The sequence below is a fragment of the Musca domestica genome, unplaced genomic scaffold, assembly GCF_030504385.1.
Source record: "Musca domestica strain aabys unplaced genomic scaffold, Musca_domestica.polishedcontigs.V.1.1 37, whole genome shotgun sequence".
NCBI classification, from domain to species: Eukaryota; Metazoa; Arthropoda; class Insecta; order Diptera; family Muscidae; genus Musca; species Musca domestica.
In genome coordinates, this window is record NW_026712321.1 from 5,171,398 (window position 1) to 5,199,180 (window position 27,783).

Below are 27,783 nucleotides of genomic sequence, written 5' to 3' on the forward strand. Positions count from 1 at the left end.
ATTCGATTTGTTTGGTGTTTTTTCGGTTTCGCAATAAAGAAACTAATTGTGTTTTTTGTGTAGAAAGGATTTAAAAGTGTGTAAAGGACAAAGTATTTTGACTTTTGAAATAATTCAGGCAACGTTGCTGTGTTAAAATCAGGTAAGAAAAATGCAAATCATTGGAGGTCGATCGGCGGTTGTCTCGGTGTTTTATGCACGCGTTCCTTCGCGTATAGCACAAGAAATTGAAATTAGAAAGACAAGACGCCGCAAAACAGCGACGACTGTTCCAATTGGGAATTAAATGGGAAATTAGACAACAAGAATTATTAGTATTTGGAAGAAATATTCGTTATTTTAATAAATAATTCCGTGGCCTAATCTTTCGTTTTTTCTTTTTTTTTGCACGAAATGTCATTTACCCCCATTATTTATTGTTCGCATTGTGACTGGCTGAAGTATCAGCCAGCCAGCCATATTGATTTTCGTCGTTTTAACCTAACCGGTTTATTAATAAAGAAATATACATTTTTTGCAATACATACGTGATTTTTTCTTGTAATATACAAAGAAAAATTGTTGATTAAACTTCCTTTTTTATTTATTTGAACTAGAAATTTATGTGGAAAAGAAAAGGCCGGCTTTTTGTTCATGTTTCCCAATTAGCTAAAAAGCAGTTTGCTACTTTCAACGGTCTTATGTCTCTCCCAATTAAATCGTTTCAAAGAGCATATTGCTTGGCATGGTTTCTCTTGAATAGGGTTTCCTTTTAGAATTTTTGGCGCCATTTTTGTTCCCCTTGGTTGATTTGTTGTCTGTTCTTATTGCTTTTTAAGAGCATATCTTGCTTTTTTTTAAACAAAAGAGTGATGTTTTGTAAAGAGAGCGACCGATGCACAGTGAATACCGTTTGAGTGAGTGTTGGTGTGTGTGTGCGTGCTCCAATGTAAAATAAAAAACACAGGGTTGGGAGTTTTTAATTGTCGTCAATACACAAATGAAAATACTGCATTTTGGGGATTTTTTCAATACACTTCAATTTTTTTTTCGTACTATTTTTTAAATATATTTAATTTTTTTCGTAAAATTGCAACAAAATATTTTGATGTATATACCAGCTTCTTGAGTGAAAGTGAAATAGAAAATCATTAGGGGTATCGAATTTTAAATCCTTAATTACACCGTTAGATCTTCAATACCTTTGATTCTACTTTCTTTCGTTTCTATTTAAAATTTCAATATTTACTTGGGCGATTAGCCAATCGAATTTAAACAAAAATACTTAGCACATCACAGTGGAGTCCAGAGGACATGGAATTGGAAAAACAATACGCAACAAAATTTTCAAAAATATATTGAATTTATAAAATATGAGTATTAACTGACCCGTTATAAAAGATATTGCATGAATCTAGATCTACTTTAAGACTTTCCAACCAAAACTTAGCGTCTATTTTGCCCGTTTTTTTAGATTCTTCATTCGAATAACTGCCACTATATTGTGTTTTTGTTACATTCTTCTTTTCACGTAACATTTATCTGTCTTGTTGTGATCCACAAATTCTTGTAAACAACCCTTTACACATGTAAATCCATGCACTATCCTATCAAGCAAGCTTATAAGGGAAATTTTCATTATAAAGTAGTAGGTACTACTACCTACTACTGCTGCTGCACTCCCAACAAAACGCAAGAAAATGTGCAAAATAAACTAAATAAGCCCCGCAAAAATAGGTAGAAAATTCCAAACAGTAAAAGACTTTTAACGAAAAACATCAATTACCCATGTATTCCAAACCCAGAGCAAAGATTCACAGGCCTTATTGAAAATTTTTGGCGGGAAAAATCTTGCTTTAATAGAATGGAAGTGTGTCTGCTTTATATGTTGTGTCTTGTTTCGATTTTGCTTCGCTTTTAGAATTCTTTTGCCACTTGCCGTGTCTCCAGTTTTGGTTTCTGCCAATTTGAACTACATCATTTCCTTAACAATGCAGAGTTTTGCTGTGGTTTGCCCGGATTTGCATGATTTGCTTCTTTGACAAATGCAATTTAAAAATGGGAGAGTATGCGCCGTTGTGGGAGGAAATCTCTTAAAATTCTCTTCAAAAGAATACAATTCGATTAATGGGGAAAAATATATGTCTTGAGATTTTTTTGTTTGTTTTTCTTTCCTCATGAGTTTGTTTTTCCACAAAGAAATGGAAATGGAAAAAAAAAAAATGAATATTTTCATTCATTTCATTCAGTACTTCTTCCTCGAAAAACTTGATTCATAAACAACCAGTGTCTGTATTTGTCAAAGAAACAGTGTGGCCAATGTCATGTTTAAAAAAAAACGCACTAAAAATATATTAACCCTTGATTATTATACCCTCAGCCATATGGCTATATAGGTAGAGGTATATATTATTTGATACGGCCAAAAACGTGCCTCATCGAAATAACGGAGCAAGTACGTTTCAGGACATTTGGAATCGATCTAGCGATGTCCGTCTGCCAGGCTGACTGGTACATCGTAATATTATCAAGCTTAGATCGAGTTCGGAGATGGAAATATTGGTCCACTCCGAGTACTTCCCCTCAAAATGTCAACATTTTTTAAGAAAATTATTTAAGAAATAATCCGACGATTTTGCTCCAAATTTGGAAATCCCAATATTTGCGTTAGTGCTAGGCCAGGTGCGAAAATGGACAATGTCGGTCCACTCCTTTGAGAACCTCCCCCACAAAGGGCCAAAATGTTGAATAACACTTATAAAATGTGATGTAAGTGTCCGATTGTCTTCACATTACACACATCACAATATTCTTGTTATCCCAAGGTCTTCTGTGAATATGAAATATATCGGCCCACCTCTTCTGGTACCCCCCCCCCCCCCCACACAAAGGGTCAAAATTTTGAATATAAACGAAGCTCAGAAATTAACATCCGATTCCATTCAGATTTGGCACATCTCAATATTTCCAATAAAACAAGATTTGTTATAAATATGGTAAAGATCGGACCATTTCTTCTGCTACCACCCACACAAAGAGTCAAAATTTTGAATAACCAAAACGATCATAAAATCCAAAATCAGCATCCGGTTCTATTTATATTTCACACGTACCATTATATCTACTAATATAATATCTGCCGTAAAGATGGGATATATCGGTCCACTCCTTCCGGTACCTCCCCCTCAAAGGATTAACATTTTTGAAAAGAAAAACGCCCATAAAACGCGAAATAAGCATCCAGTTCTCTTCATATTTTTGCTGAAGATAGAGCTTGGAGATTCTAACAAGACTTTAAAATTGTGACTAAGGGGGGTTAGGTATGTTAAAACACGTTGATTTCCTCAAGTAAACTCTAAGTTGGCATCACTTGTTTCCTTTTACTACGGGGAAATCATTGCTCTTTTTGACAAAAGATAACTCTCTTCCGTTATTGTTATTTTCGTTTTGTCATGCCAATTTCGTTTGGCTGGTACAATTTTATGCTTGCCATGGCACTTTTGTTGTAGCTCCTTCCTCCTAATGACGAGTAGTGATGACTGTGGCTGCCCTGTCTGTCTGCTGGTGCTGTACTTTGTGTGAAATAGAAACTCAAACAAATAAACTCCTCATATTCCGTTTTTCTGTTCTCTCTCTATACTACTGCCGGCGCATTATATGCCAGTCAGCCAGCGTGCTCTTTTAATTGTTGTATGTCTGTCTACCAAGTGTTGGCTGGCTGTGGCTCGGGTTAATGGCGGCATTGAATGCCTCTTAATTGTTGGTTTGCTTGCTTTGCTATGTGCCTTCGGGGCTATCGTACAGCACAGGGCACAGTAAAATGTGAAAAATGTAAGGCTTACATTGTTGTAAGCGAACATTAAAAATTTATCTCTTTTTTCAGAGCAAGCCGCGCCATGGCATACAAAAATGATACCTTGACGTTTATATTTAGCTTTGAAAAAGAGAGTGCAAAAAATTCATATTTAAGAGATTGGCTAAGGATTTTGGATAGGTAATTAATTGAATAAAAAGTCATTCAAAATCATTCGTATTTATATCCCAGACTTACCACCGAGAAAATGTATCGAGAATTCCTTCCGAAGAAGGTCTCTTGGAGAAGATTTAGAAGATTTTTGAAGAATCTCTTATTGTTTGAGCTTATTGAAGGTACCCACAAAAGCCATATGAAAGTGGCACTTTTCAACTTTTTTATATTTGCCAAAAATGAGCGGGACGTCCTCCAAGGGTTTCATACAAGAAAACGTCTGGGTTTCAAAGTTTTCTGAATAGAAGACACTTTTTTTTTTTTTTTTTGTTTTTATACCCTCCACCATAGTATGGAGTTTGTCATTCCGTTTGTAACACCTCTAAATATACATTTAAGACCCCAAAAGGAAAATATATTCTTGATCATCATAAAATTCTATGTCGATTTAGCGATGTCCGTCCGTCTGTGGAAATCACTCTAGCTTCCGAACAAAATGAAGTAGGTTGATAAAATTCTACTCAAATGTTGATTATCTCTGCAGGACTTTTGGTATTGAAAATGGTTGATTTAGGTCCACGTTTTGGTATAGCCCCCATATAATGCTACCTCCCTTTACCGGAAATGTTTTCAATTTTGTATTTGAGGTTCTTAATGGATGCTACAGTCTATAACAGAAAATTGTCCATGCTGGTCCACGTCTTCGTATAGCCCTTACATAACAGTTCCTCCCGATATTCGGTATTTTGATGATTTTAGCGACATTATTCACCGGAAATGTTTCAAATTTGGTATTTGAAGTTCGTAATTTTTTTTTTTTTTTTTTTTTTTTTTTTTTTTTTGAAAAATTCTTTCCGAATGGTGGTGGATATAAGAAGTTTGAATCCAACATTATTTTTTTTTTTAATTTTTTTTTAAATTTTTTATTGATCTTCCACATATATAATCAGTTTCAAAGGCTCCTGTGCGTAGGAGACTCATTGAAGGTCCATTGAATAGTCTCCTTTGTTGTGCATACGATGCCATTCAAAGGTGCCTCCTAACGACAACTTCCAGGTGCCTCCAGATGTACTTCTACACATAGAAACCATTTACAAATCTCATATAGGACGCCCATCGAATCATGAAAAGTTGTTGAATTTTCTTTAGAAAGAAACTTACACAAGGTTCTTTAACGTAGAAGACCTCTTAAGCGACAACGAAGGAAAAAGACAATTTGGAACAAAGTCGTCTTCTTTCTTTAAAACTTTTACGAAACGAAAGCTCGCTTTAAGATCGAAAACCTCTTAAAGGTCTTACATAGATCGAAGACCTCTTAAAGGTCTCATAGGGACAGAAAAGATCTTAAAGGTCTATAGATAGAAGACTTTAATGACCGGCCTTCTATAGATTATTAAAAAGGATTGAATTTTTGCAATGGAAAGAAAACCTCGTGTATGTTTTTTTAAGCAAATTTTTGGGTTGTGTTATGATGGAAAGAATTCCTCTTGAAGTCCTCTTTAGTGGATGAAAAGCCTGCTTCTATGTATGGAAGACCTCTTGTGAAGCTTTTCTATCGACAGAAGTCGAACTCATGCTCATTCCTTCCTCTCAGCCTTACAACACTACATTTTAATCAGCCCCTCATCCGCATATTTTTCATCAGTTCCTCATCCACACATATCCCACACCTCTCATTATTACACTTTTCACAGCACACTCCAATCCCCACATATAATGCCTTTTTGGAAAAAAATTTTCCATATTTTCATAAAAAATATATTAAAGTTGAGTTTATTCAAATAATGAAGTGAAAAATGTGTTGTGTGCTATAAAATGATATCAACTTTTTTGCTAGACAAATTTAACCCAGGTAAGTCCTCTTCTTCTCCCATTTAAAATTATGTATCAGTTCGCCATCCTGATATTTGGAAAAATTGTATTCTTTTTTTTAAGTTTTATTCTGTAGTAAACCCCTGTTTGCTGCATTTCATAATTTAACGGTTATTTTCTTTTTTCTCCTTCTCAATTTATCCATCCTAATTTCAATTGCATTTCGTGGTATACTCCGTTTGTATTTCATAATCTAAGGATTGTTTTTTTTTTTTTTCTCCATCTTACTTTGACATTGAATTTCATTCCATGGTACCAACAGCCGCCGCCAACTATTGCCAGAAAAAATAACGTCCCTTTTGTAACGCTTCCACGCAATCAAATTGTTTCTTTGTTTTCTCCGTACTCTCTTTCAAACAACATTTATTCATTTTGTTGTGATCCACAAATTCATTCAACAACCCTTCTCTAAAGGGAAATCCATTTTCATTTTCATTTCAAAACATCCAACATATCAGCTGTACCTTCTTTCCAAACAAACGAACGCAAAATTGCGCAAAACAAACAAAAGATCCAATGCTCTAGGTAGGAAACTCCGGTAATATTAAATGGAAATCACAATGAAAACTTCGGTACCTCGGCATATGCTGTGCTAATGTTTTCCACACCGAAAAGAATTCCCGGACCTTCGTAAGAAATTTATATCATTTTGGCGGGAAATTTTTTGATTTTGCTGCAGCAAGCAGTGTCATGTAAACACGGCTTTGTTGCATTTCTAATTGTAGAGCACACATGATTTATGGCGACATGAAGTTGTTTGTTTTTGTTTAGATTTTACTTTGTTTTTCAAATTCTTTCCATCTTTCCTAATGTTTCTCCAATGTCGTTTTCTTCTTTCTTTCTTTCTAATAAATCAGATTTTCTTTCCTTTGAAAATGTCGTGCCTATTTTCTGTTGCACAAATAACGGCTTTACTCATATGCCAGGGGCCAATGCAATGAGAAGTTGTTGAACAAGAGCACAGTTAAGCGGAGATAATGTGTAACTATCTCTTAAAAATAACCAAACATGTTTTGTTGATTCTCTTGAAATTTCTCTAAGGCGCTTGCTCCTTTCCTTGATGAAAAAATATACCTTTGGCTAAATGTTATTTTGTAGTTTTAAGGAATTTAAAATTTACATTTTTAGTAATCATTTGTTTCTTTTTCATTTACCCTCCTATTGGTACTATATAATTTTTAATTGTCCCCTTCAATTGTGTTTTATTGTTATTATTACCAATTGCATTGGTCATGACAAGTATAACAAGGGAGAGGACTTTGACATTTAAGAGAAAGAGATTATTATTATTATTTTGCTTCTTTTCAATGAAATTGCAGCCATTTTCTTCTAAATAACAATATTTGTATTATTTTGTAGTTCATAATTTTTTTTTTTTTTTTTTTTGGATTATATTTTTTTGCAAGTTATTCTTCTGTTTTTCATTACAAATAATAATAAATACTTGACTTCTATTACTAACTTCAGTTAGAGAGAGTACGACATGGTGCAATTGTTGATTCTCTTAGTTTGGTTTTATTAGAGTATCAGTGTTGTCAATGTCTTTTAATGGATATTCCGTGAGTTTTGTAGGTATACCCTTATAAATCGGCCAAGTAAATCGAGATGATGTGTAAAACATAAATGAAATGGATTTTTTCCTAATGTTTCTTCATCATATTTTTATATCAAATTTTTATAGCATCGATATAGTGTGAAGTATAAAGTGGCCAAAAAATCTAATAACTTGCAATTCTATTCTAAAAATGGTAATTTTTCTTTAACCCATAACTTAAAATGATATTTTAAATATCTAAGGATATTTTAAGGATTACCAGATATTTTGGTTGCCTCCAAAATTTTTTTTTCAAATGACTACTAGAAAATCTAAAGACAACATATGTTATTTGTTATACCTTCAACCGTAACTATTTTAAAAACTAACTTTACAGTGGAAAAGCATTCAATTTTGTGAAATTCTTGATACTTTTTTCGTCATTGTTCTTTATACCACAAGGTATTATGTCCTTGTGAGTTTGTTTGATAGGCAAAAGGAAACAAGATAGACCCATAGTTCCTTTTGATGATCTTAATAGAATCACTTCCTGAGTTGATTTATGCATGGCCGTCCATGTATTTTTGTAAACAAAGTACAGGCCGCATTTAGTGCCCGATCCAAATGAAATTTTGCACAAGACATTTGTTTCACCCAATTACGAACCCTATGGAAATTGGAGATAATCTGTAAAAATATATGTATACCACCTCCCATATATATCTTCTTCCGATTTGCCTTTTATTGTGCATCAAACGTGTAATATTTGCCCAAATAGAATGGAAGTTTACACATACGACCAAATTAGGCCTGAAAATAAGTATACAAAATTTGATCGAAATCGGTTTAGATATATAGCAATAGCTCCCATATATATTGTTTATTCGATTTGTTATATTTGTCCTCTGCAGCCGTATATATCAAATACAGCTCAGAAATACTTTTGCCAAATTTTATCGAGATCGGTTCAGATTTGAATATAGCTAGCATATATATCTTCTTCCGATTTGCCTTTTATTGTGCATCAAACGTGTAATATTTGCCCAAATGTGATGGAATATGGCACTTACGACCAAATTGAACCTAGAAACATATGTGTAAAATTCTAAGAAAATCGGTTCAGATATAGCTATAGCTCCCATATATGTTGTTCATTCGATTTGTTATATTTGTTCTCCACAGCCGTAATATACACTCCGTAACAACGATATTCGGGGAAATATATCAAATACAGATCGGTTCAGATTTGAATATAGGTAGCATATATACCTTTATCTGAATTCAAGTTAATTGTGCACCAAATGTTACAAATGCACCTGCAAATTTAGTAGAAATCAATTCAGAGGAGGATATATTCCTATCATATATTACTCCCTTTGGACTTTAAATTATAACTATAATCATAATTGGCGTGATTTAGTTCTCCATTGATTGATTGATTATAAATTCGAAAATTCCTTGTTGAATTAAATTAACCAAATAAAAGATTCTAATAATTATAAAATGCTGATTAACGTTAGTCAATTCATGAAAGTTGGCATCACTGTTCCCTTCTGATAACGGCCTCTTGGCGCTCTTTGTATAAAAATTAACTCTCTTTTCTAGTCTAGTTCGTTGTTATGCAGCGGTGCTCAAAACCGTGTTCTAGAACATGAAGAGAAAAAAGAGATAATTTAAGAGAAAATTAAAATTCTGTTTTTCTTTATATTTTACGGTTCTATTTAATTGTTCTTAAACACGAATGTTTGCCAAAATAATTTATAAAGCAAATGGATAAAAAATATTTGTATAAATAATGACTTAACACTGTTTTGTTCTTGATTTAAATAAGCAAAGAGAAATTTGACTGAAAAGAGATATTTCTTCTTGAGCACCGCTGTTGTTATGTCAAATTCGTTGGTTTTGCTTGCCATGGTATTTCGTTCCTTCTTTTACATGACGGCGACTTTGCTTGGTTGGTGCTGTACCTTTTGTGTGAAAACAGAAACTCAAGCAAATAACAACCTCCTCATATCGCAGTGTGGAGTTTTTCTCTACTCTATACTACAGCGGCGCATTATGGCGCGCTCTTTCGTATTTCGTATATGTCTACCTAGTGTGTTGGCTGTGTCTGCTGGCTGGCTGGCTTGCTTGTATAACTAACTGCCTGTGTTAATGGCGGCATTAAATGGCTCTTGAAGGTTGGTTGGGTTCTTCTCCACAACAATATATAATATTTCAAACAAACAGCAGTCGATGTGGTCGGCGGTCTCTTTCCTTGCATTGCTGGCACACAAAATTGCTACTTAGCTATATGTTGGCTAGCATAGTACTACATACGAGGCTTGGTGAATAAAAGAAAACAGCCATCATACGATGTTACAGACATGCGTATCAACAAAACAGAAATTTGGAAATTACGACCATTTTTTGATCCCACCTCGTATACCGCGTAATAAAGGCACAAGCAAAACCCAGCCAAATCCTCCTTACATACCATACCTATGATGCCTTTATAACACAAGCCAGCATCTGCTGTTTTTCAAGGGTTTTTTCGTTGGCTGTGCTGTGCGATGGTTTGCTTGTTTCCTGTGAAATGCCTGACAATATACATTGTATGCTATATTCCTTTTGCACCACCACCACTACGCAGTGAGTGGTGGAATATGCCTGGAGTTTCTTTTACCTAGACCTCCTTCCTTTATATGCTACATGAGGCAACTAATTGTTTGCATACATTTGTCACTGTGTTGTTTGTTGTACACCCAGTTCTTTCTTCCTTCTATACCTACTACATGGATTTTCTGCTTGGGCAATGTCACAGCTAAACCCTCGGCCAATTACTCTATCACACAGTTGAAGTTGAGGATCTCAAGGAGACAGTTCTAATAGAAAATTTGAAAAATTAAATATTTTGCCTAGCAAAATTTAAACAAATTTGGAATTGTTAACAAAAAAAAAAATCAGTGCTTGACTGACTGACTACTGCTGCTGCTTTGGAATTGTTTGAAAGTTTGTGTGGAACAAAATACAAAACAACTTTGAAAAAGTGAGTTGAAAATTAAAATTGCCTTGTGAATATTGGAAAGCCAGCCTCTACACTTGCCACACATTCCCGAAATTGTAAAATCTATCCCCAAAACCATAAACATTATCATTCATCATCAATATCATAACCAATCATCCACATCCATCCTCTAACCATCATCATCCTTTCTTCCATTCTTTTTCCAGCTAATTTCAAAGCCAAATATCACTTGGGTATCCAAAACATAAAACAACACACCTTCCTCCCATCACTACCACTTTTCCCCCCCATAACAACAACTTTCCAAACACACACAAAACAAAATGAGCGAGAAACCAAAGCGTCCTCTATCCGCCTACATGCTCTGGTTGAGCTCGGCCCGTGAACAAATCAAAAAAGAAAATCCCGGCATTAAAGTAACTGAAATTGCCAAAAAGGGTGGTGAATTATGGCGTGCCATGAAAGACAAATCGGTAAGTTGCCTCTTCAAGATTGGTCCCCAAAACAACGATGTTAACTTGTCTTCATTGTCTTTTTTTTTCCAAAACAGGAATGGGAAGCTAAGGCAGCCCAGGCCAAAGAAAACTACGAGGAAGCTGTCAAAGATTTTGAAGCAAATGGTGGCAGTACGGCGAATGGTGGTGGTTCGGCCAAGAAGCGCGGCAAAGCCGGCAAAAAGCCAGCGAAAAAGAGCAAAAAAGCCGAATCCGAAGATGAGGATGATGATGATGAAAGTGATTAAATTTCTAAGTTAAATTCTAATAATTTTTAAGTCCCAAACTATAGAAGAAAAAAAAAACAAAAAATATATAATGCCACCCCATCAAGAGTGGAAGTTATTTGTTACAAAAAAAAAAAAAGATATATATTAGAAGATAATCCTCCCGCCCCCCACCAGCCACTGCCGCCAGCTGCATAAAACTCAACTGTATTGGTGAAAATGCAAAAGATTTTAAACCTTGATTGATTGTCTTCTTCGGGCTCGATCGCGATTTCCAAAAAGCTTTTAATTGCCCAAAAATGAAGAACTACCATGGTTTATAATAGCGCGCATCTCCTTATGTACAAAACGTGAAAAAAAACCCCTATTTTTAATGCAAATGAGAAAAAATAAATAAATATTTAAACAAATTTTAATTCGAAAAGAGATTTTCTTTATTATATTTTGCCTTATGCAAAGGGTGGAACTCAAATATAACTGGGAAATAAACGCCTTTTTGGTGAGATATAGATACATTTCATTTCTTCCCCCTTCTTACGTTTTTCTAAGACATTTTCTATATTATTCTCGGGTTTAAAGAGGACATCTTCTCCTAGAAAAGTTCAGAATTGACCACCGAGCTTTTGAGATTCTTTTCTATATAGAAAAAAAAACGCCAGAAGGAAAAGTCATCTCTCACAGAGGACACCTACCTCTCGCGGATCTTCATTTGTTAATTATACAGCGAAATACAGGGGAGGTAAAAAAAACTGCAACAAAGTCAAACGCCATAATTTTTCCATTTTTTTTTTAATTTTATTGCATGAAAGCAAAAAATTTCGGAAATTGCTTCAAATTTTTGAATAAGTTTAGATTTGTTCGAATTGGTCACCTTTGGAACGAAACCGTCAGACCATTGGCCTTTCGAAGGCCATAGTTGACCAATTCAAACAAATCTAAACTTATTCTAATATTTGATGCTTTTTCCGAATGTTGCTCTGCGGTATTTTGGCCCATTCCCGGCGAAGCGCTTGCTAGAGGTGATCGACACTTTGGCATTTTTTAGTGCCAACCTTGCTTTCCAAAATACTCCAGACACAATAGTCCAACGGATTAGTATCCGGAGATGTTGGTGGCCATTGTGCGCTGGAAATGAAGCGAGGAACCTCATTTTGTAACCATTCTTTGGTGGCGCGTGCTAAGTGCGATGGTTCTGAGTCCTGTTAGAATGTCCAAGGTCTGCTGTCAAAATGTTTGCGCGCCCAAGGCTTTAATAACCCTCCAGAATATTTTCGCGATAATATTCGGCATTTATTCTGATGCCTCGGTCGACTAATACGAGTGAAGAGCCACCATCGGCTGTTATGGCGGTCCGCCACACCATCACCATGGCCGGCGCTTGAGTTCTGGTGGCCAAACGAAAGGTGCACATTTTCAGTTGACCTCTTTGGCAAGTTAAAACGATCATTTTGTTTGTTTACAAACTGCTGGATAATGAATGTTTTCTCAACGGCGAAACCCAAATTCGGCAGTTCACCACTTTCGGCCAAGCGAAGCAATTCTTTACCTCTTTGGAGTCAACTTTTCTTTCTGTTGCGGTGTAAGTTCTTGCACTTTTTGGAATTTCAATAGCTTTACCCTGAGCTCATTTTTCAATATTTGACGAATGGAATATTGCTATATGTTCAGCTCACGAGCCATTATTTGGCCACTGCGACGCGGGTTTCGATCAAATCGCTTCTTTTCATTTCGGATCATTTCTCCTGATGTTGCAGTTTTCCTTTTTCATCTCACCCTGTATAACTTATGGCTGTAAAGATAATCTGTTATGACATCTTTCCCAGTTTTCTCTGTAAAAAAAGAACGCCTTGAAGCTCCTCTTCTATACGTAAAAAGCTGGCAAAAACAAATCCTCTACTCATTTGGAGGTCATTCAAAAGAAACTGTTTTTCTCAAAGAGCCTTGACAGAGGTCGCATGTTCAATGCATTCCACACATTTCTCAATATGATTAAAGTGAACATTTCGATAAAAAGAACTCAAAATGTCCCGGAAGTTTGATTGATGCATAACACAAATTCATCTCCATCGAAATTTTGCCAAAGCATCGTTGCGAGTATTTTGCCCAATGTTTTACAATTAATTTATTTGCTTCCCTATTTTCCTGTCATCACTATCCTGATATATTATGAAATTTCCATTCCAAAATTTGGTTTTGAAATCCATATATTTGTAAAGTTTGTTGCATTTCATAATTTAACGGTAGATTCAATTCAAATTCCCTTGAAATCGTGTGTGTGAATGATACCGGTGACATTGAACTCCAAGAACAGCCACCGCCAAATATGGCTCAAAAGCAGACTTAAAAAATAATCGTCATCCTCTTTGTAATGCTAACAAACAATCGAATTATTTTTGTTCTGTCCTCTCCTTCAAACAACATTTATTCATTTTGTTGTGTTCCATAAATTCTTTTAACAACCCTTCTCTGAAGGAAAACTTCTATTTGAAATATTATCCAACATCAGCTGTACTTTCCAAACAAACGACAGCAAAATTGTGCAAAACAAAGAAAGAATGCAATACTGGATGGGGAAACTCCAGCAATATTAAATGGAAATCATGGAAAATTTGAAGTTGTTTTTCAAAGGCCTCAAATAATGCATATCGCTGTTTGGCGGGAAATATTTGTGTGTCTATTGCTGCTGCAATAATTTGTTTAAACTGCTTTGTTGTATTCCTAATTGTGCTTTGTTGTATTCCTAATTGTGCCACTAGATTGTGTTTGTTTCATAAATTATACAATGTTTTTTTTTTTCAAATTCTTGTTTTATTTGCCAACTTTTCTAGCGTCCTTTTCTCCTCTAATATAATTTTCTTTAAAAATATTTCTGCTGTTTTACAATAGTCATCTCCTTTGTTTCTATTCCACAAATAACGGCTGTGCTCTCATATGTCAGTCAGCAGGTGCTGCAATGAGAAATTGTTGTTGAGTGCGTTCACTCAGTTAAGGGGGGAAGATAGTATGTAACTATCTCTTTGATTCTCTTGACATTTTTGTAATTTACGTGGTGCTTGTTTTACTTCCTTGATGATGAAATGATACAACCAAGACGTTTGGCAAAATATTTAGCAACGTATTGGAATCTTAATATCTCTATTGGTTTCTTTTTTCCATTTTCGATTAAAAAACTTTGTGGCTCGTAATTTTTAATATAATATTCTGTTTTTGCATAAAAAATTTTAATAAATAACACTGGAATTCTCTGACTTGGATGAGAGAGTATGACATACGGTACATTATTGATTCTCTTTATAATGATTCTTATTTCCTTGTGGTTAAGAATATCAGTGTTGCCAATGTAATTTAATGGAAATTCCGTGGGTTTTGTAGGTATACCTTTATAAATTACAAATATATGGATTTCAAAACCAAATTTTGGAATGGAAATTTCATAATATATCAGGATAGCGATGACAGGAAAATGGGGAAGAAAATAAATTAATTATAAAACGATGGAGATGAATTTTTGACCAATTCGAATAAATCTAAACTTAGTCTAATATTTGATGCTATTTCCGAATGTTGCTCTGCGGTATTTTGGCCCATTCCCGGCGAAGCGCTTGCTAGAGGTGAAGGCCACAATCCGTTCCAAAGGTGACCAATTCGAACAAATCTAAACTTATTCAAAAATTTGAAGCAATTTCCGAAATTTTTTGCTTTCATTCATTATTTCAGCGAATATCCTGAAACATCAATAATTGAAATAAAAAAATACACATTGACTTAAGGTTGTTTTATAAAATTGCTGAGAAATTAAAATTAAACTTTAAAGTTTGTATACATTTATGGCTTATCTTTATATAAAAAATCCTACCTACTAGATCCACAAAGTACAGAGCCTGTTTGTATAAAACGCGTTATTTAGATTATTAAATCCTTTGTTATACGTCATATAAATTACGATACATTGTAATACGTGTAGTTTAAATCTCGGTTGTAAAGCAGGCGATTTTTCAAAGGAAAATTGAAACTTCCTCTTCGATCATTTAAATTAAATTTACTTTAAAAAGTATATATTTTAAGCAATTTCCCAAGATTTAAAAATGAAAAATAGAAGATTTTTATGGTGTTATATTTATTCGACACTTTTCAAAAAGGACGTGAAAGCATATTCCGGCAAAGTATTTTTTTATATATAAAATATAACAAGTTAAAAAGCAGCTAAGTACGAAAAGATTTTTTTCTGTTATAGGCTGTAGTATCCATTACGAACTTCAAATACCAAATTTGAAACAATTCCGGTTAATAATGTCGCTAAAATCATTAAAATACCGATATAAGGAGGTACCATTATATGGGGGCTAATACCAAAACGTATATGGTCCATTTTCAATACCAAAAGTCCTGCAGACAAAATATACATTTGAGTAAAATTTTATCAACCTACCTACTTAATTTCGTTTGGAAGCTAGAGTGATTTCCACAGACGGACGGAAATCGCTAAAACGACATATTATTCGCGGAGTGGTCTCAAATGTATATTTCGAGGTGTTATCAAATTTATATTTCGATATGTTATATTACACCCTCCATACTATGGTGAAGGTTATAAAAATATAGCTTTTAATGACTAGCAATTCTGAAAAAGTTGAGTTGTTATTCCGAACGCTGAATTTTTTTTTAATATTTAAGGATTTTTTAAAGACTAACAGAGCTATAAAATGGTATTATTTTAAGGGACCATTAGAAATTATTTTGGTGGTACATCTGCCATAGATTCTTTTTAAAGTGATTAGAAAATCTATGAAACGGCAAATTAAAAAGAAAAAGAGGAAAGAATTTATGATTGATTTTGAAAAAAATATCCTGCTAACCATTCTATAATTAACTGTTGCATTTGAATTTTGGCATCATATCCAAGAAATATTCTAAATTGACCAGATAAACAAAAAAGGTTTTAATAATTATTAAAAAATGTTGATTAACGTTAGTCAATTCATGAAAGTTGGCATCACTGCTTACTTTAATAACGGACATTTGGCTCTTTCTATAAAAATAATTCTCTTTCTCGTATCATCGTCGTTTATGTCAATTTCGTTTGTTTGGTTGGTGCTGCTTTGCTTGTCATGATGGTATTTCGTTCCTTCTTGCACATGACGGCGACTTTGCTTGGTTGGTGCTGTACCTTTTGTGTGAAAACAGAAACTCAAGCAAATAACAACCTCCTCATATCGCAGTGTGGAGTTTTTCTCTACTCTATACTACAGCGGCGCATTATGGCGCGCTCTTTCGTACATGTCTACCTAGTGTGTTGGCTGTGTCTGCTGGCTGGCTGGCTTGCTTGTATAACTAACTGCCTGTGTTAATGGCGGCATTGAATGGCTCTTGAAGGTTGGTTTGCCTTCTCTGCAACAATATATACAATTTCAAACAAACAGCAGTCGATGTGGTCGGTTTTCTTCCTTACATTGCTGGTGTTGATGCACATAAAATTTGTACAAAAATTGCTACTTAGCTAGCTGTGTGTTGCCTGACAGGCTGGCGGCGAGGCTACCTAGCATACACATACCACTAAGGAGTAAAAAAGGCACAAGCAAACCAAGCTAAATCCTCACATACTCGTAAAAAGACCTCTACACAATACAAGCCAGCATCTGCTAATTTCCAAGGGTTTTCTGGTTGGTTGTGCTGCGACGGTTTGCTTCTTTCCTGTAAAATCATACAGGGTGAATGTTGGATTTTATATCTGTGTTATTTGTTTATCATGCATTTTCTCACGAACAGCTCGATGCCGATCCCCGCGCTATAGTATACTGTAGATGTTGAGGATCTCAAGGAGATCAACGTTTTGATAAGTCTGCTACTTGTCCCAAACAGTTGACATTTTTCCACCAAATTTCTATATTGGGGTCCGATAAGGTTCTTGACCCAAAAATTGTTTAGTTTTGCCCCGAGGGAACGGACTGTATGTTCAAAAATATCAAGAAGTTGCAATGGGTTTGTGAACAGATCGTTAATTTGGAATGATAAACCTACATCCACACATCTAGACAAAGATCTAGGCGTAAAAAACATACGTGTGTTGTGTCCCATTGGTAGACTTTTTAAATTATTGGTCCTGAAAGCTTAAATTTGCTGCTCAGTATCTGCTAAGAAAAAAATAGTTAATAATTACACAATATTCGCTACACTCATTTTTTATACCCTCCGCCATTGAAAATGGGCCATGTGGATCCACGTTTTGGGTATAGGCTTCACATAACTGGCCACTGGCAAATTTAAGAAGTTTTGGCTGTTTTAATCACAATTTTATCACGAATTTGCTGTAAAGTGACAGTTTATGTTCCCAGAATGTTGGAAATATTCCTTGCATAGAACTGCTCCAAGTTTTCGTAAATTTGAGGTAGTATATATACGTATATCGTCGTATATAATGGTACCTTCCGACAATCGGTAAGTTGCGATATTTAGCTACATTTTTCAATGAAATTGTTTCAATTGGTATTTCGAGTTTGCAATAGGTCCTTATTTGGTACGCAATTGGATACACGTCTGTCGTGTAGCCCTCATACAACTGTACCATACCCGATATTTTAGAGGCATTTCTCAAAGGAATTATTTAAAAATTTGCAAATTCCTCCTAAATGGTGGGGAGTTACAAGTTCGGCTGGTAGTTTTATAAAATATAATTTCCGCACCTATTAACATGATTTAAATTCTGATATATCTAGTCATTAATGTCAAACTAAAATTCCAAAATCTATGCTATTGCAGTTGTGGATTAAAGGTTTCTACTTGACATACTGATTTGTTTTTTTTTTTTTATCTGCAAATACATAAAAACTGTGAATTAATAATGTAGTGACAAAAATATAATTTTTTGCGTACCTAGTCAAGTTGGGAAACTTATAGTTTTTGTATTACTCTGACCCTACTGGTAAGGGAATGTAACCGATGATATAGACTTTCCCCATCCTTCCTTCAAAATATCTATTAAAAAAAATCATTCCAAACCATATTTTTTCGGGATCACAAAACATATTTTGATGTGTGGCGAACGGGCGGCTTTCTTCTGCGGCTATGGCACTTTTGTTTACAATTTGTGACAAAATGTTTTTCAAAAATCAACAATTGTGACATTTTGCCCAACTGTACTGGAATGATTATAGTTATTGTATAGTCTTTTTTAAATATTGTTTTATGAATTTTACCATGGAATTTTATTTAGATTCATTAACCAGTAACGACAAGAATTAGTAAGTAAAGATTGTGCTTTTTGTGATTTGACAGTTTCTTTTTCTCTCTCCCCTCTCTGAGGCGTCATTTTATGGAAAACTCTTGTTTCATAAATACCTATTTGTAAAATACAGATTAAATGGAAGCGACAAACACCCACCAATAATCAAATTATACTTTTTTGCATTGTGTGGAACTTAAAGCCAAATTCTTCCTTTCACCATCTTTCTAAGACAACTTCGCCTTCAGCCAAAATCATACTCTCCACTATTCACTTTCTTACAGAAAATATTACAGCACGGATCTATAATAATATATGAATCTTTATATTTTTTACTTGTCCATATCTAAAATATTTTGTAGAGATTTTTTTCAGCTGTATTTTATCTTTTGAAAAATGTTAATTCTTCTATAATTGTGATTAATAATCCAATTATAAATGCCTTTGATGATTGCGCCTTTTTTCTCTATTTGATACATTGTCATTCCACTGAGAGAGTCAGCACTTTTTTGCTCTGACTTGAAGTTTCAATCAGTGTTGTCAATCAAATTGGAATTATTAGATGTTTGTTATAACCCATGCACAAAGAATGCCAATAATTTGTCATAAGATTTGCTTATGAAAGCTGGGCGTTTGAATTTCTAACAAATTAACTCCAAAGCTGTATTCGTAAGCTTGTCCGTCTTGTACTCTCCAGAAAATATTACTGAAAGCCGTTCTTTCTAACATGTTAATTTTTTAAATGCAAATAAAAATCCATTTTTTTGTATTTTGTCTAATATTGCATTTATCTAAAATGAGTTATATTTTTGTTAAATTGTTTAAATGAATACTTCTTTTCATTTAATACAAATTCGTTGCAATTTTTGCGCCTTTTTACGCATTTGACAATTTTTCTCATGGAGACTCCGTCGTTTCAGGTGTAGTCAATTATATGAAACAAAAACTCCAAAATACTTTTGCATAATACGCAAAAGATTTTCGGTTTCCTCATTTAAAATACATTTGTATCCCTATTGATCCATGACCTCCTGCCACACTATATCTTGTCTTTTCATATTTTGATGATTTATATTTATAGTTAAATTGTTTAAGGAACACTAATAGAATTTAGTTACAAGAAATTGCTAGCCTTTTTCATTATGAGCGGGAGTAGGATTTTCTTTTCAAACATTTCCGTTTCATATGATAAGATCCGTTCATCAGACAAAAATGCATTTGCATGCATAATATGCAAACGATTTTAGAGTTATATGAACGTTCCAAATCGATATTGTTGATCCGAGATCAATCTTATCTTTTCCCCTACAGAAAATAGAATTAGGCGTTTTTTATTGTGTTAATTGTATGATTGTTTATTTTGCAATAGGTAAAATCCGTAACTAAATTTTTACCATGGGAGACTTCTAATAAAACTTCATACATACTTTTTTTAATACTCAATTTATCTAATTTTCTATCACACAAATTGTTATTTAATGTTAATCAAAACGAAAGTTGTCAAAAGAAATTGCGCTATTTTCCCTTGATTTGACACTTTCTTTCTCCAATGTGTATGATCCACACTCCTTCATTATCTTATTTACTCTTAATATTTTGTCAAGTTACAGTCTCAACAAAACATGACCCACTCTCCCATAAATAAAACGGATTTTCATAAGAGAAAACATCAATTTGGGGAGAAATTGTGAGAACTCTCTTATTACCGTTCGTTCGTTTGGTTTGGTATGTGTACCTACATGGGTTACTAAGAGTTTTATGTGATAACAAAAATGGTGTACGTGCTTAAAGAAATTAAGAGGAAACAAACGAAAACATTTGTCAGCCAGCAGCAGCAGGCCCCGCTTCAGAAAAAGCAAAGCATATTCCCATTTGGGCTGTGTGTGTGTTTTGCTTCAATGTAGTACAGTAGGCAACGACGTTTATGTATCCGCCAGCTGAGCTGTCCACGTTAACAGAGACCGTTGACGTTCGTTCGTTTTTTTTTTATGGTTGGTGGTGACGACGACGAACGAACAGCAAATTTCATAGCATGCGAACTAAAATTACTGCTTAAGAAATACACACAGCACACATTATTTCGTTTTTTTTTTTATCAAACAAAAAAAGCTGATGTGAAACTCGTCGTTGAATGGAGAATGGCTCGCTGGCTGGCAGCCTTGTTGTTTTTATTTCTTTCATGCTTATAAGTAAAACGACAACGATTGCTTGCTTTTGGTTCACACAAACATCATGGGCTAACCTCTGAATGTCTATCTGCCTGCCTGCCTGTACTGCTCTGACTGACTGCCGCTGTGTATGCTTAACTCCTCTACTCGCTACTCTATATACTGTAGCAACCAAAGCGTGTGTATATGGGGTTTCTTCTTCTTTCGTCAACCATCCATCCATTATCCATTACTTTGCTTTGCTTTAACCACCATTGTATGTTTTTTTCGGCTTGGTTTGGTTGCTGCTGTTGTATTTAGTGGCTGGCTGGCTGACTGCCTGCCTGCCTGGCCCCTGTATGTATATGGGCAACATGAGCCAGCCAGCCAACCAACCAACCAATATAATACACAGAGCAGCAAAATCACACATTGTGTGTGTACTACGAACAGAAAATCAACCAACCAGGCCAGCCAGCCAACCATCTATCCATCCACTCTACTGAAGTTGTTCAGTTTGCATGACTCGCACCTAAACGTTGAACAATTTACTCTACAGTACAGTTGAAGTTAAGGATCTCAAGGAAACAGTTCTACAAAGCGACAACATTTATTGCTTAGCAAAATTGTGTAAAACAAAAAGTGTGTGCATACAAGAAAATTGTAATATAAAAATTAAACAATTTTTTAAATAATATAATTGTTTAAAACAGCAGTACAAAGATTTTGTAAATTATTGTACAAATTGTGAAACAAAACGTGAGTGTCTTTCAATTTGAATTTTTTTTTTTGACAAAGAAAACACAAGCTTGTCTACTACAAACAATTTTATTTAACTTTTTGAATTATTAATAATATTATTAATACAGAAAAGTGTTGTGTGGTGTGCTCGGGGTACAGTTTCACAATTTATTTATTTCTTTTTCGTTATCTCCTTTTGTTGGTATACCAAAAAAAGTTCATAAAAATATGTTTTTTAAATAATTTCCGTTAAATCTCATTAATTGTGTGGTGTGTGGAGCCAAGCAGCAAAAGCAAGCTTGACAGCTTCTAAAGAAGAAAAAAGCGCGAATTTTTTGGCCTCACGAGTAGGTGTTAGACATACATACAAATTATTTGTTTTAACACTACTTTTCCGGTGATTTTGCATAATAAAAAAGGAATTAGACTCACATTTATTTAAATAAATGTTGTTTTTTTTATTAAAATGAACATTTTGCTGGAAATAATAAAATAATGGCTTGGTTTGCTGATTTTCTTGGCGTTTGTCAAGCACCGTTCTCAGAGATTTCTGTTTACTCTGAGAACACTTTCATGAAAATTCACTCCGAAGAAAATAACAAAACAAACTGCGTATTTTAGATTTTATTAACATGATTTTTGTTTTTATTTAATAAAATCTACAAAAGGGACGAAGAATGTTAATAAAATGCATACATTTTTTATTATAACATGCCATACATTTTTTAATAACCCAAGCCCAGCCAAGTGAGCGCAAGGCCCAGGTATAGACACGCACAACACTTATCGACAACCAATTGAATTTTGGCGGCTCTTTTTTTTACTGCGTTTTATTTCCTTGCATAATAGAAGCCAGTAAAATTAATATATTGTTATAGTTTTATATTTCCATTAAAACATCTTTAATTTGCTGAAATTTTTTTATTTAATTTATTCAACGAAAATGATTGCCGCCTTTCTTTCTCGTTGCTTTTTGACAAGTTTTGCATTACCTACTGTACGCCTGTTGTGCTCTCTTTGTAACGTATGCTCTGAGTAATCTAAATAAACACTTAAGCATTAGGTTAGGGTTTTTTGTGTTTTATTAATAAATAACTTAAAAATATTAATATTTTAATATTTTTTTTATATTCAATTGCAATAATTTAGGCAAAACTCCCCACACAATGTTGATTATATCCTTTTGGGTGAATTATAATGACAAATGTCATTCGATTACTTGTGACCCAACCAACAGTGCTGCCAACTTGCGTTTTTTTTTTCTTGTAGCATTCAGTGGCTTCTTTGAATGCAAAATATTTCGTTTTTTATTTAGTTTTTTCTTTTTTCATTAAATTAATGTAGAAAGAGGTTTTTTATAATTTTTCATTCTGTTTTGAAAACGAATTTTTCTTTTAGTGTACATTTTCTGTTTTTTTTTTTTTTCTGAATAACAAATGTCTATGTTAGTGATGCCAATTTTTCGTTTCTTTTTTATCGTATTATTTCTTCACTATCAAAAAGCGTTCCTACATGATTTAAAAAAAATTAAATAAAGAAAATTAATTTTCTTGTTTAATTATATCAAAATGAAAAGGGAGGATTCGAATATTTAAAAATTAAAAATATTTTGTTATTCTTATTTTCTTTTTGGCATGAGTATACATACTCATTTCCTTGTTATACCAAGGGAGGACAGTACTTAAGCTAATGAAATCTTTAGATATTATTACACAGTAAAATATTGTAAACGGCCAACAAATTGAAAATAAATAATATATTGGAAACTGAGGCAATGTCAAAGCATCGTTTATAGAAGTTATCTATATCTATAAAAGAGGAAAATGTTTGTATGTTTGTTTGTTTGTTTGTTTGTTTGTAATTTATGGACTCGAAAACCGCTGAATAGATTTTCCTGAAAATTTCCATATATACTGCAACATCACCTGAAAGTAACATAGGCTATATACATTTTTGAATTTTCACTTGGAACTGGAGATATAGCATCAGAACCGGAGGTACTTCCCAAAAATTTAGATTTTATATGCACATATCTATTGATTGGTTGAAGATACAGTCTCCAAATTTGGAATACGTAACGGAATTTGGAACAAAAATAAGTTTGCCAAATTATATTGAAATCGGTTCAGATTTGGATATAGCTCCCATATATATTTTCGGCCGATTTCAAGCATTTGATGCACCAAACACGCTATGTATCCCCAATTTCAATGAAATTTGAAACGTGTGATAGATTTTATCTAAAAAATTGATTTTCCAAATTATATTGAAATCGGTTCAGATTTGGATATAGCTCCCATATACATTTTCGGCCGATTTCATGTATTTGGTGGACCAAACACGACATGTATTTCCAATTGTAATGAAATTTAAAATAAGTAACGGAATTGGGAGCCAAAATAAATTTGTCAAATTAAATTGAAATCGGTTCAGATTTGGATATAGCTCCCATATATATTTTCGACCGATTTCATGTATTTGATGCATCAAACACGCTATGAATCTCTAATTTCAATGAAATTTGGAATGTTTAGCGGAAATTAAAACAAATATACATTTGTCAAATTATATTAAAATCGATTCAGATTTGGATATAGCTCTCATATATATTTTCGACCGATTTCATGTATTTTATGCACCATACAAGATATGTATGTTCGATTCCAAAGAAATTTGGAATATGTAACGGGATTTTGATTAGAAAATAAATTAGTCAAATTATATTAAAATCGGTTCAGATTTGAATATAGCTCCCATATATATATTTTTCCGCCGATTTCACATATTTGATGCACAAAACACGATACGTATTTCCGATTCCAACAAAATACAAAAATAAATTTGAAAAATTATATTCAAATACGCTCAGATGTGATTATAGCTCCCATATATATACTCAGCCGATTTCACATATTTGATGCACCCAAAGCGAGAGAGACAAAATCTGGCACCAGCAAAAATTGCCAAATTATATTGAAATCAGTTGAGGTTTGAATATAGCTAACATATATATTTCGGCCGATTTCATACATATTATGCACCAAACACGATATATATGACCGATTCCAATGAAATTCAGAATGTGTGGCGGAATTTGGTTATAATAATAAATGTGATAAATTAATTGGAAATTAGTTAGGTTTGGATATAGCTCCCATATATATATTCTCGGCCGATTTCACATATTTGACGCACCAATTTCAATGAAATATGAAAGGTGTGGCGGAGTTTGGTGTAAAAGTAATTTTTTTTAAAATTATATTTAAATCGGATCAGATTGGGATATGATTTTAATAAGAACCATTGACCCAAAACGCCTTAGGCTAACACTAAAAAACAACACAACAATTTATTTGAAATACGCTTATTACGGCGAAGTATGTTGCTATCTCGAATTCACTAACTGCAATAGAAATGCCACTCTACTTAAAAAAAATGCAGTTTCCTGCACGCTTGGTATTTGCTATGAAATAAATAAATCCAAAGGACAAATAAATCCAAAGGACAAATGTATGCATGTCATGTTACTGCTTTTGTAGTGATTTTGTTTATTAACGCATTAAATTAGTGCAATATTTTTTTTTTAATTTTTAAATTTGTTTTCTTTATCCAACATATATTCGTAAATAAAATTTTGAATGCATATAAAATCAAAAGGGGTAGCGAAGCGCACCGGGTTCAGCTAGTTGTTTATAAAAGATCTTTATTATTGCGGTTTTCTTATGCAGAGAGCGAGAGAGAGAAAGATAATGAACTTGTGCACAGTCAATGATCTTTTTGCTTTTATATCAGCTGTTTAGATGATAAAATTCATATAATTTTTTTAAAAAATACTAATGTTTGTTTAATTTTTTTGCTTTTATTTACAGAAAACCAACAAGACTTTCTTTCTCTTTTTGTGTGTGTAAAAAACAACAACCATTACCAACATGACTGATAAGCCAAAACGTCCCCTCTCAGCCTACTTCTTGTGGTTAAACTCTGCCCGTGAACAAATCAAACGTGAAAATCCCGGCATTAAAGTAACCGAAATTGCCAAAAAGGGTGGTGAAATCTGGCGCTCAATGAAGGACAAATCTGTAAGTATTTGGAAATATTTGAAAAAAAAAAATAAATAAATAAAAAACAAGAACAGTTCTGAGAATATTTTTACTAAAACACAGTTTCCTTTACTTTTCTTTTTCACAGGAATGGGAAGCCAAAGCCGTCAAGGCCAAAGAGGAATACGAAGTTGCAATGCGTGAATTTGAGGCAAATGGTGGCTCAACAGCGGCGAATGGTGCTGGCAAGAAACGCGGCAAAGCCTCCAAGGCTCCAGCGAAACGAAGCAAGAAGGCTGAATCTGAGGAGGAGGATGAAAGCGAATAAATTTTGTAATTTAACTTTTTCTATTAAGTAAAAATACACACATACACACAAACAAAGAAAAAAACAAAACAACAACAGAAGCAGCAGCAGCCGTAACAAAGTCATTTCAAGAAAAAAGTAAATTATATTTACATTTTAAGTAAACTACAAATGGATGACAGACTCTCTTAAACTCCACCACCAACAGCAGCAGCCTAAATTTTATTTGTATTTATAACAAAACAAAAAAAAAAACAAATGTATTAAAAATGGAAAAATTTACTAAGAGTTTTGTTGTTGTTAATTGTAAAAAGATGCAAAAAACAAAATGACAAATTTCCTTTTTTTTAAATTAAAGAAAAACAAAAACTAAATGAAAATTGGCTCAACAACCTCCTTAACAATAACATCAACCACCCAACAAAACCATGTAACAAAATCTCTATTTTCTTTTTTTAATTACAAATTAATTTTAAGAAATTTACTCTTAGAAAACTACCAATTAATTACAAAATCCAACAACAAGCACCAGCAGCAAACTAAAAAAAAATATGAATGTTTGAAATGTTTTTAATGTAAATTGTTTTATTTTGGCTTTGAAAGAAGAATGCCAAAACACAAAAACGAAATGTGTTTTGTTGTCTGTGAAAAGCCAAATGTTGTTGCTGGAGATGATCTAAGAAATTAATTTTAATTTTAAAAGAAAAACAAAATATATACCCCCCAAAAAATCTGAAATATTTTTTTACTACTTTTTTTATTTTACTCCTATTTTTTTTTTATGGAAAATAATGGCATTTGATTTCATTGAATTACCTAAAAACGGGAATGAAAAAAGGGAAAAGGACGCGCAAGTTACATAGAAATATAAACACAAGACTGCTGCTTTGTTTTTTAAATAAAATTTATTAAATAAAAAAAACGTTTTTTGTATAGGAAAAAAACTAAAGAAAAAAGAAAATAATAAAAAGAATTAAACGAAAAACAAAGAAAGTTGTAAAACTCTTGTTGTTAAAACAAAACAAAAAACCTGTGCATTTATTTAAAAACAAAACAAAAAAATGAAAAACACAACAACACCGAAATATACATACATACAACACATGTAATTATTTCCATACAAAAAAATAATACTCGAAAGATTTTGTATAATTTTATTAGAATTCTTTTTTCTCCCTTGAAAAAGAAAAGCACGAGGAGAAGTATCTCCCAAAACAAAAATGTATTTTCTTTAATTTTTTTATTCAATATCTGCGCCATTGAAAATAGGCCCAGAAGATTACCTGCAGTAAATTCATTTAATTAATGTTTTGCCTACACTGTTTTGGTTGGTCTTCAACATTTTTTTTATATTTTACCATTCGACGACTACTTCTTTCTGCGAAAGTTTGTAATCTCTTTTTTTATTCATATATATTTTTATAAATTGTCTTTATCTCCTAGACCCCCACCCCCCTCAATGCATAAACAAAACAACAACAGTAAACACAAACACCCACAACTTTTCACACCACACACACTACAAATTGAAAATTGACAAAATTCATTTAGTCATTTAAAATGTAATGTATTAATAATAATAATTAATAAAAAAATAACTACTTAAAAGAAAAAGGAAAAAGAAAAAATTTATAAATTAAATAAAAATACAAAAAATTTGAAAAAATAACAAAATATGGATGTTTCCTTTGAAGGGTGATGGGGTTTTTGGTAAAGAAAAAAACAAGAAGTAATTATAGGGGGAAATCCAGCAGACTATGAAAGGTAGGGCTAAAAAATGGACATCACAAAGTAACCAAAATAAAAGAGGACAGGGTTCCCATTCTTCCACACTTTTAAGATTCCTTGGAATCCTTATATTTTAGATAAATATAGTTTCCTCACATACATTATAAAATATCGAAATTTCCAAAAAATAAAATGTATTTTACTGCACAGAAATAGAAAGGACAATCCGGTTTTTATACAACTTTGAAAAACAGATATAGGCCCCCTTTATAACGGAACCTTTAAATTATAGTGCCTTTGAGGGTAATCGATTAGGTCATAAGTCAAGTTTTCACATGACCCGGAAATCTATGACACCGTTTCTCTATATTATAGACCTCTAATAAAGAGGCTTCTTTTCGACGACGTTCTTTTGTGTGATATCCATAAGGTAGGGGGTAGTCGATTTGGTCATAGTAATTCAAGTTTTCACATGACCCGGAAATCTCTGAAACGGTCTTCTATATTGGAGACCTCTAATA

The 27,783-nt window shown here is 33.3% G+C and overlaps 2 protein-coding genes across 4 annotated transcripts; both read left to right on the forward strand.

Annotated features, from left to right (window-relative positions):
* On the forward strand, window positions 1-11,496 carry LOC101893155 (high mobility group protein D). Of its 2 annotated transcripts, none has more exons than XM_005187079.4 (3): window positions 1-142; window positions 10,566-10,832; window positions 10,910-11,496. In XM_005187079.4, the coding sequence occupies exons 2-3, from the start codon at window positions 10,683-10,685 to the stop codon at window positions 11,099-11,101; spliced, it is 342 nt and encodes a 113-aa protein (XP_005187136.1). In that variant the 5' UTR covers window positions 1-142; window positions 10,566-10,682; the 3' UTR covers window positions 11,102-11,496. The 2 variants fall into 2 exon arrangements, with proteins under 2 accessions (XP_005187136.1, XP_011294017.1); XM_011295715.3 differs by lacking the exon at window positions 1-142 and adding an exon at window positions 10,181-10,380.
* Window positions 64-26,272, forward strand: LOC105261419 (high mobility group protein D). 2 transcript variants are annotated; one of them, XM_011295716.3, is made up of 3 exons: window positions 64-142; window positions 25,057-25,266; window positions 25,376-26,272. In XM_011295716.3, the coding sequence occupies exons 2-3, from the start codon at window positions 25,117-25,119 to the stop codon at window positions 25,553-25,555; spliced, it is 330 nt and encodes a 109-aa protein (XP_011294018.1). In that variant the 5' UTR covers window positions 64-142; window positions 25,057-25,116; the 3' UTR covers window positions 25,556-26,272. The 2 variants fall into 2 exon arrangements, with proteins under 2 accessions (XP_011294018.1, XP_011294019.1); XM_011295717.3 differs by lacking the exon at window positions 64-142 and adding an exon at window positions 20,965-21,205.
* Window positions 26,273-27,783: the final 1,511 nt, after the last annotated feature.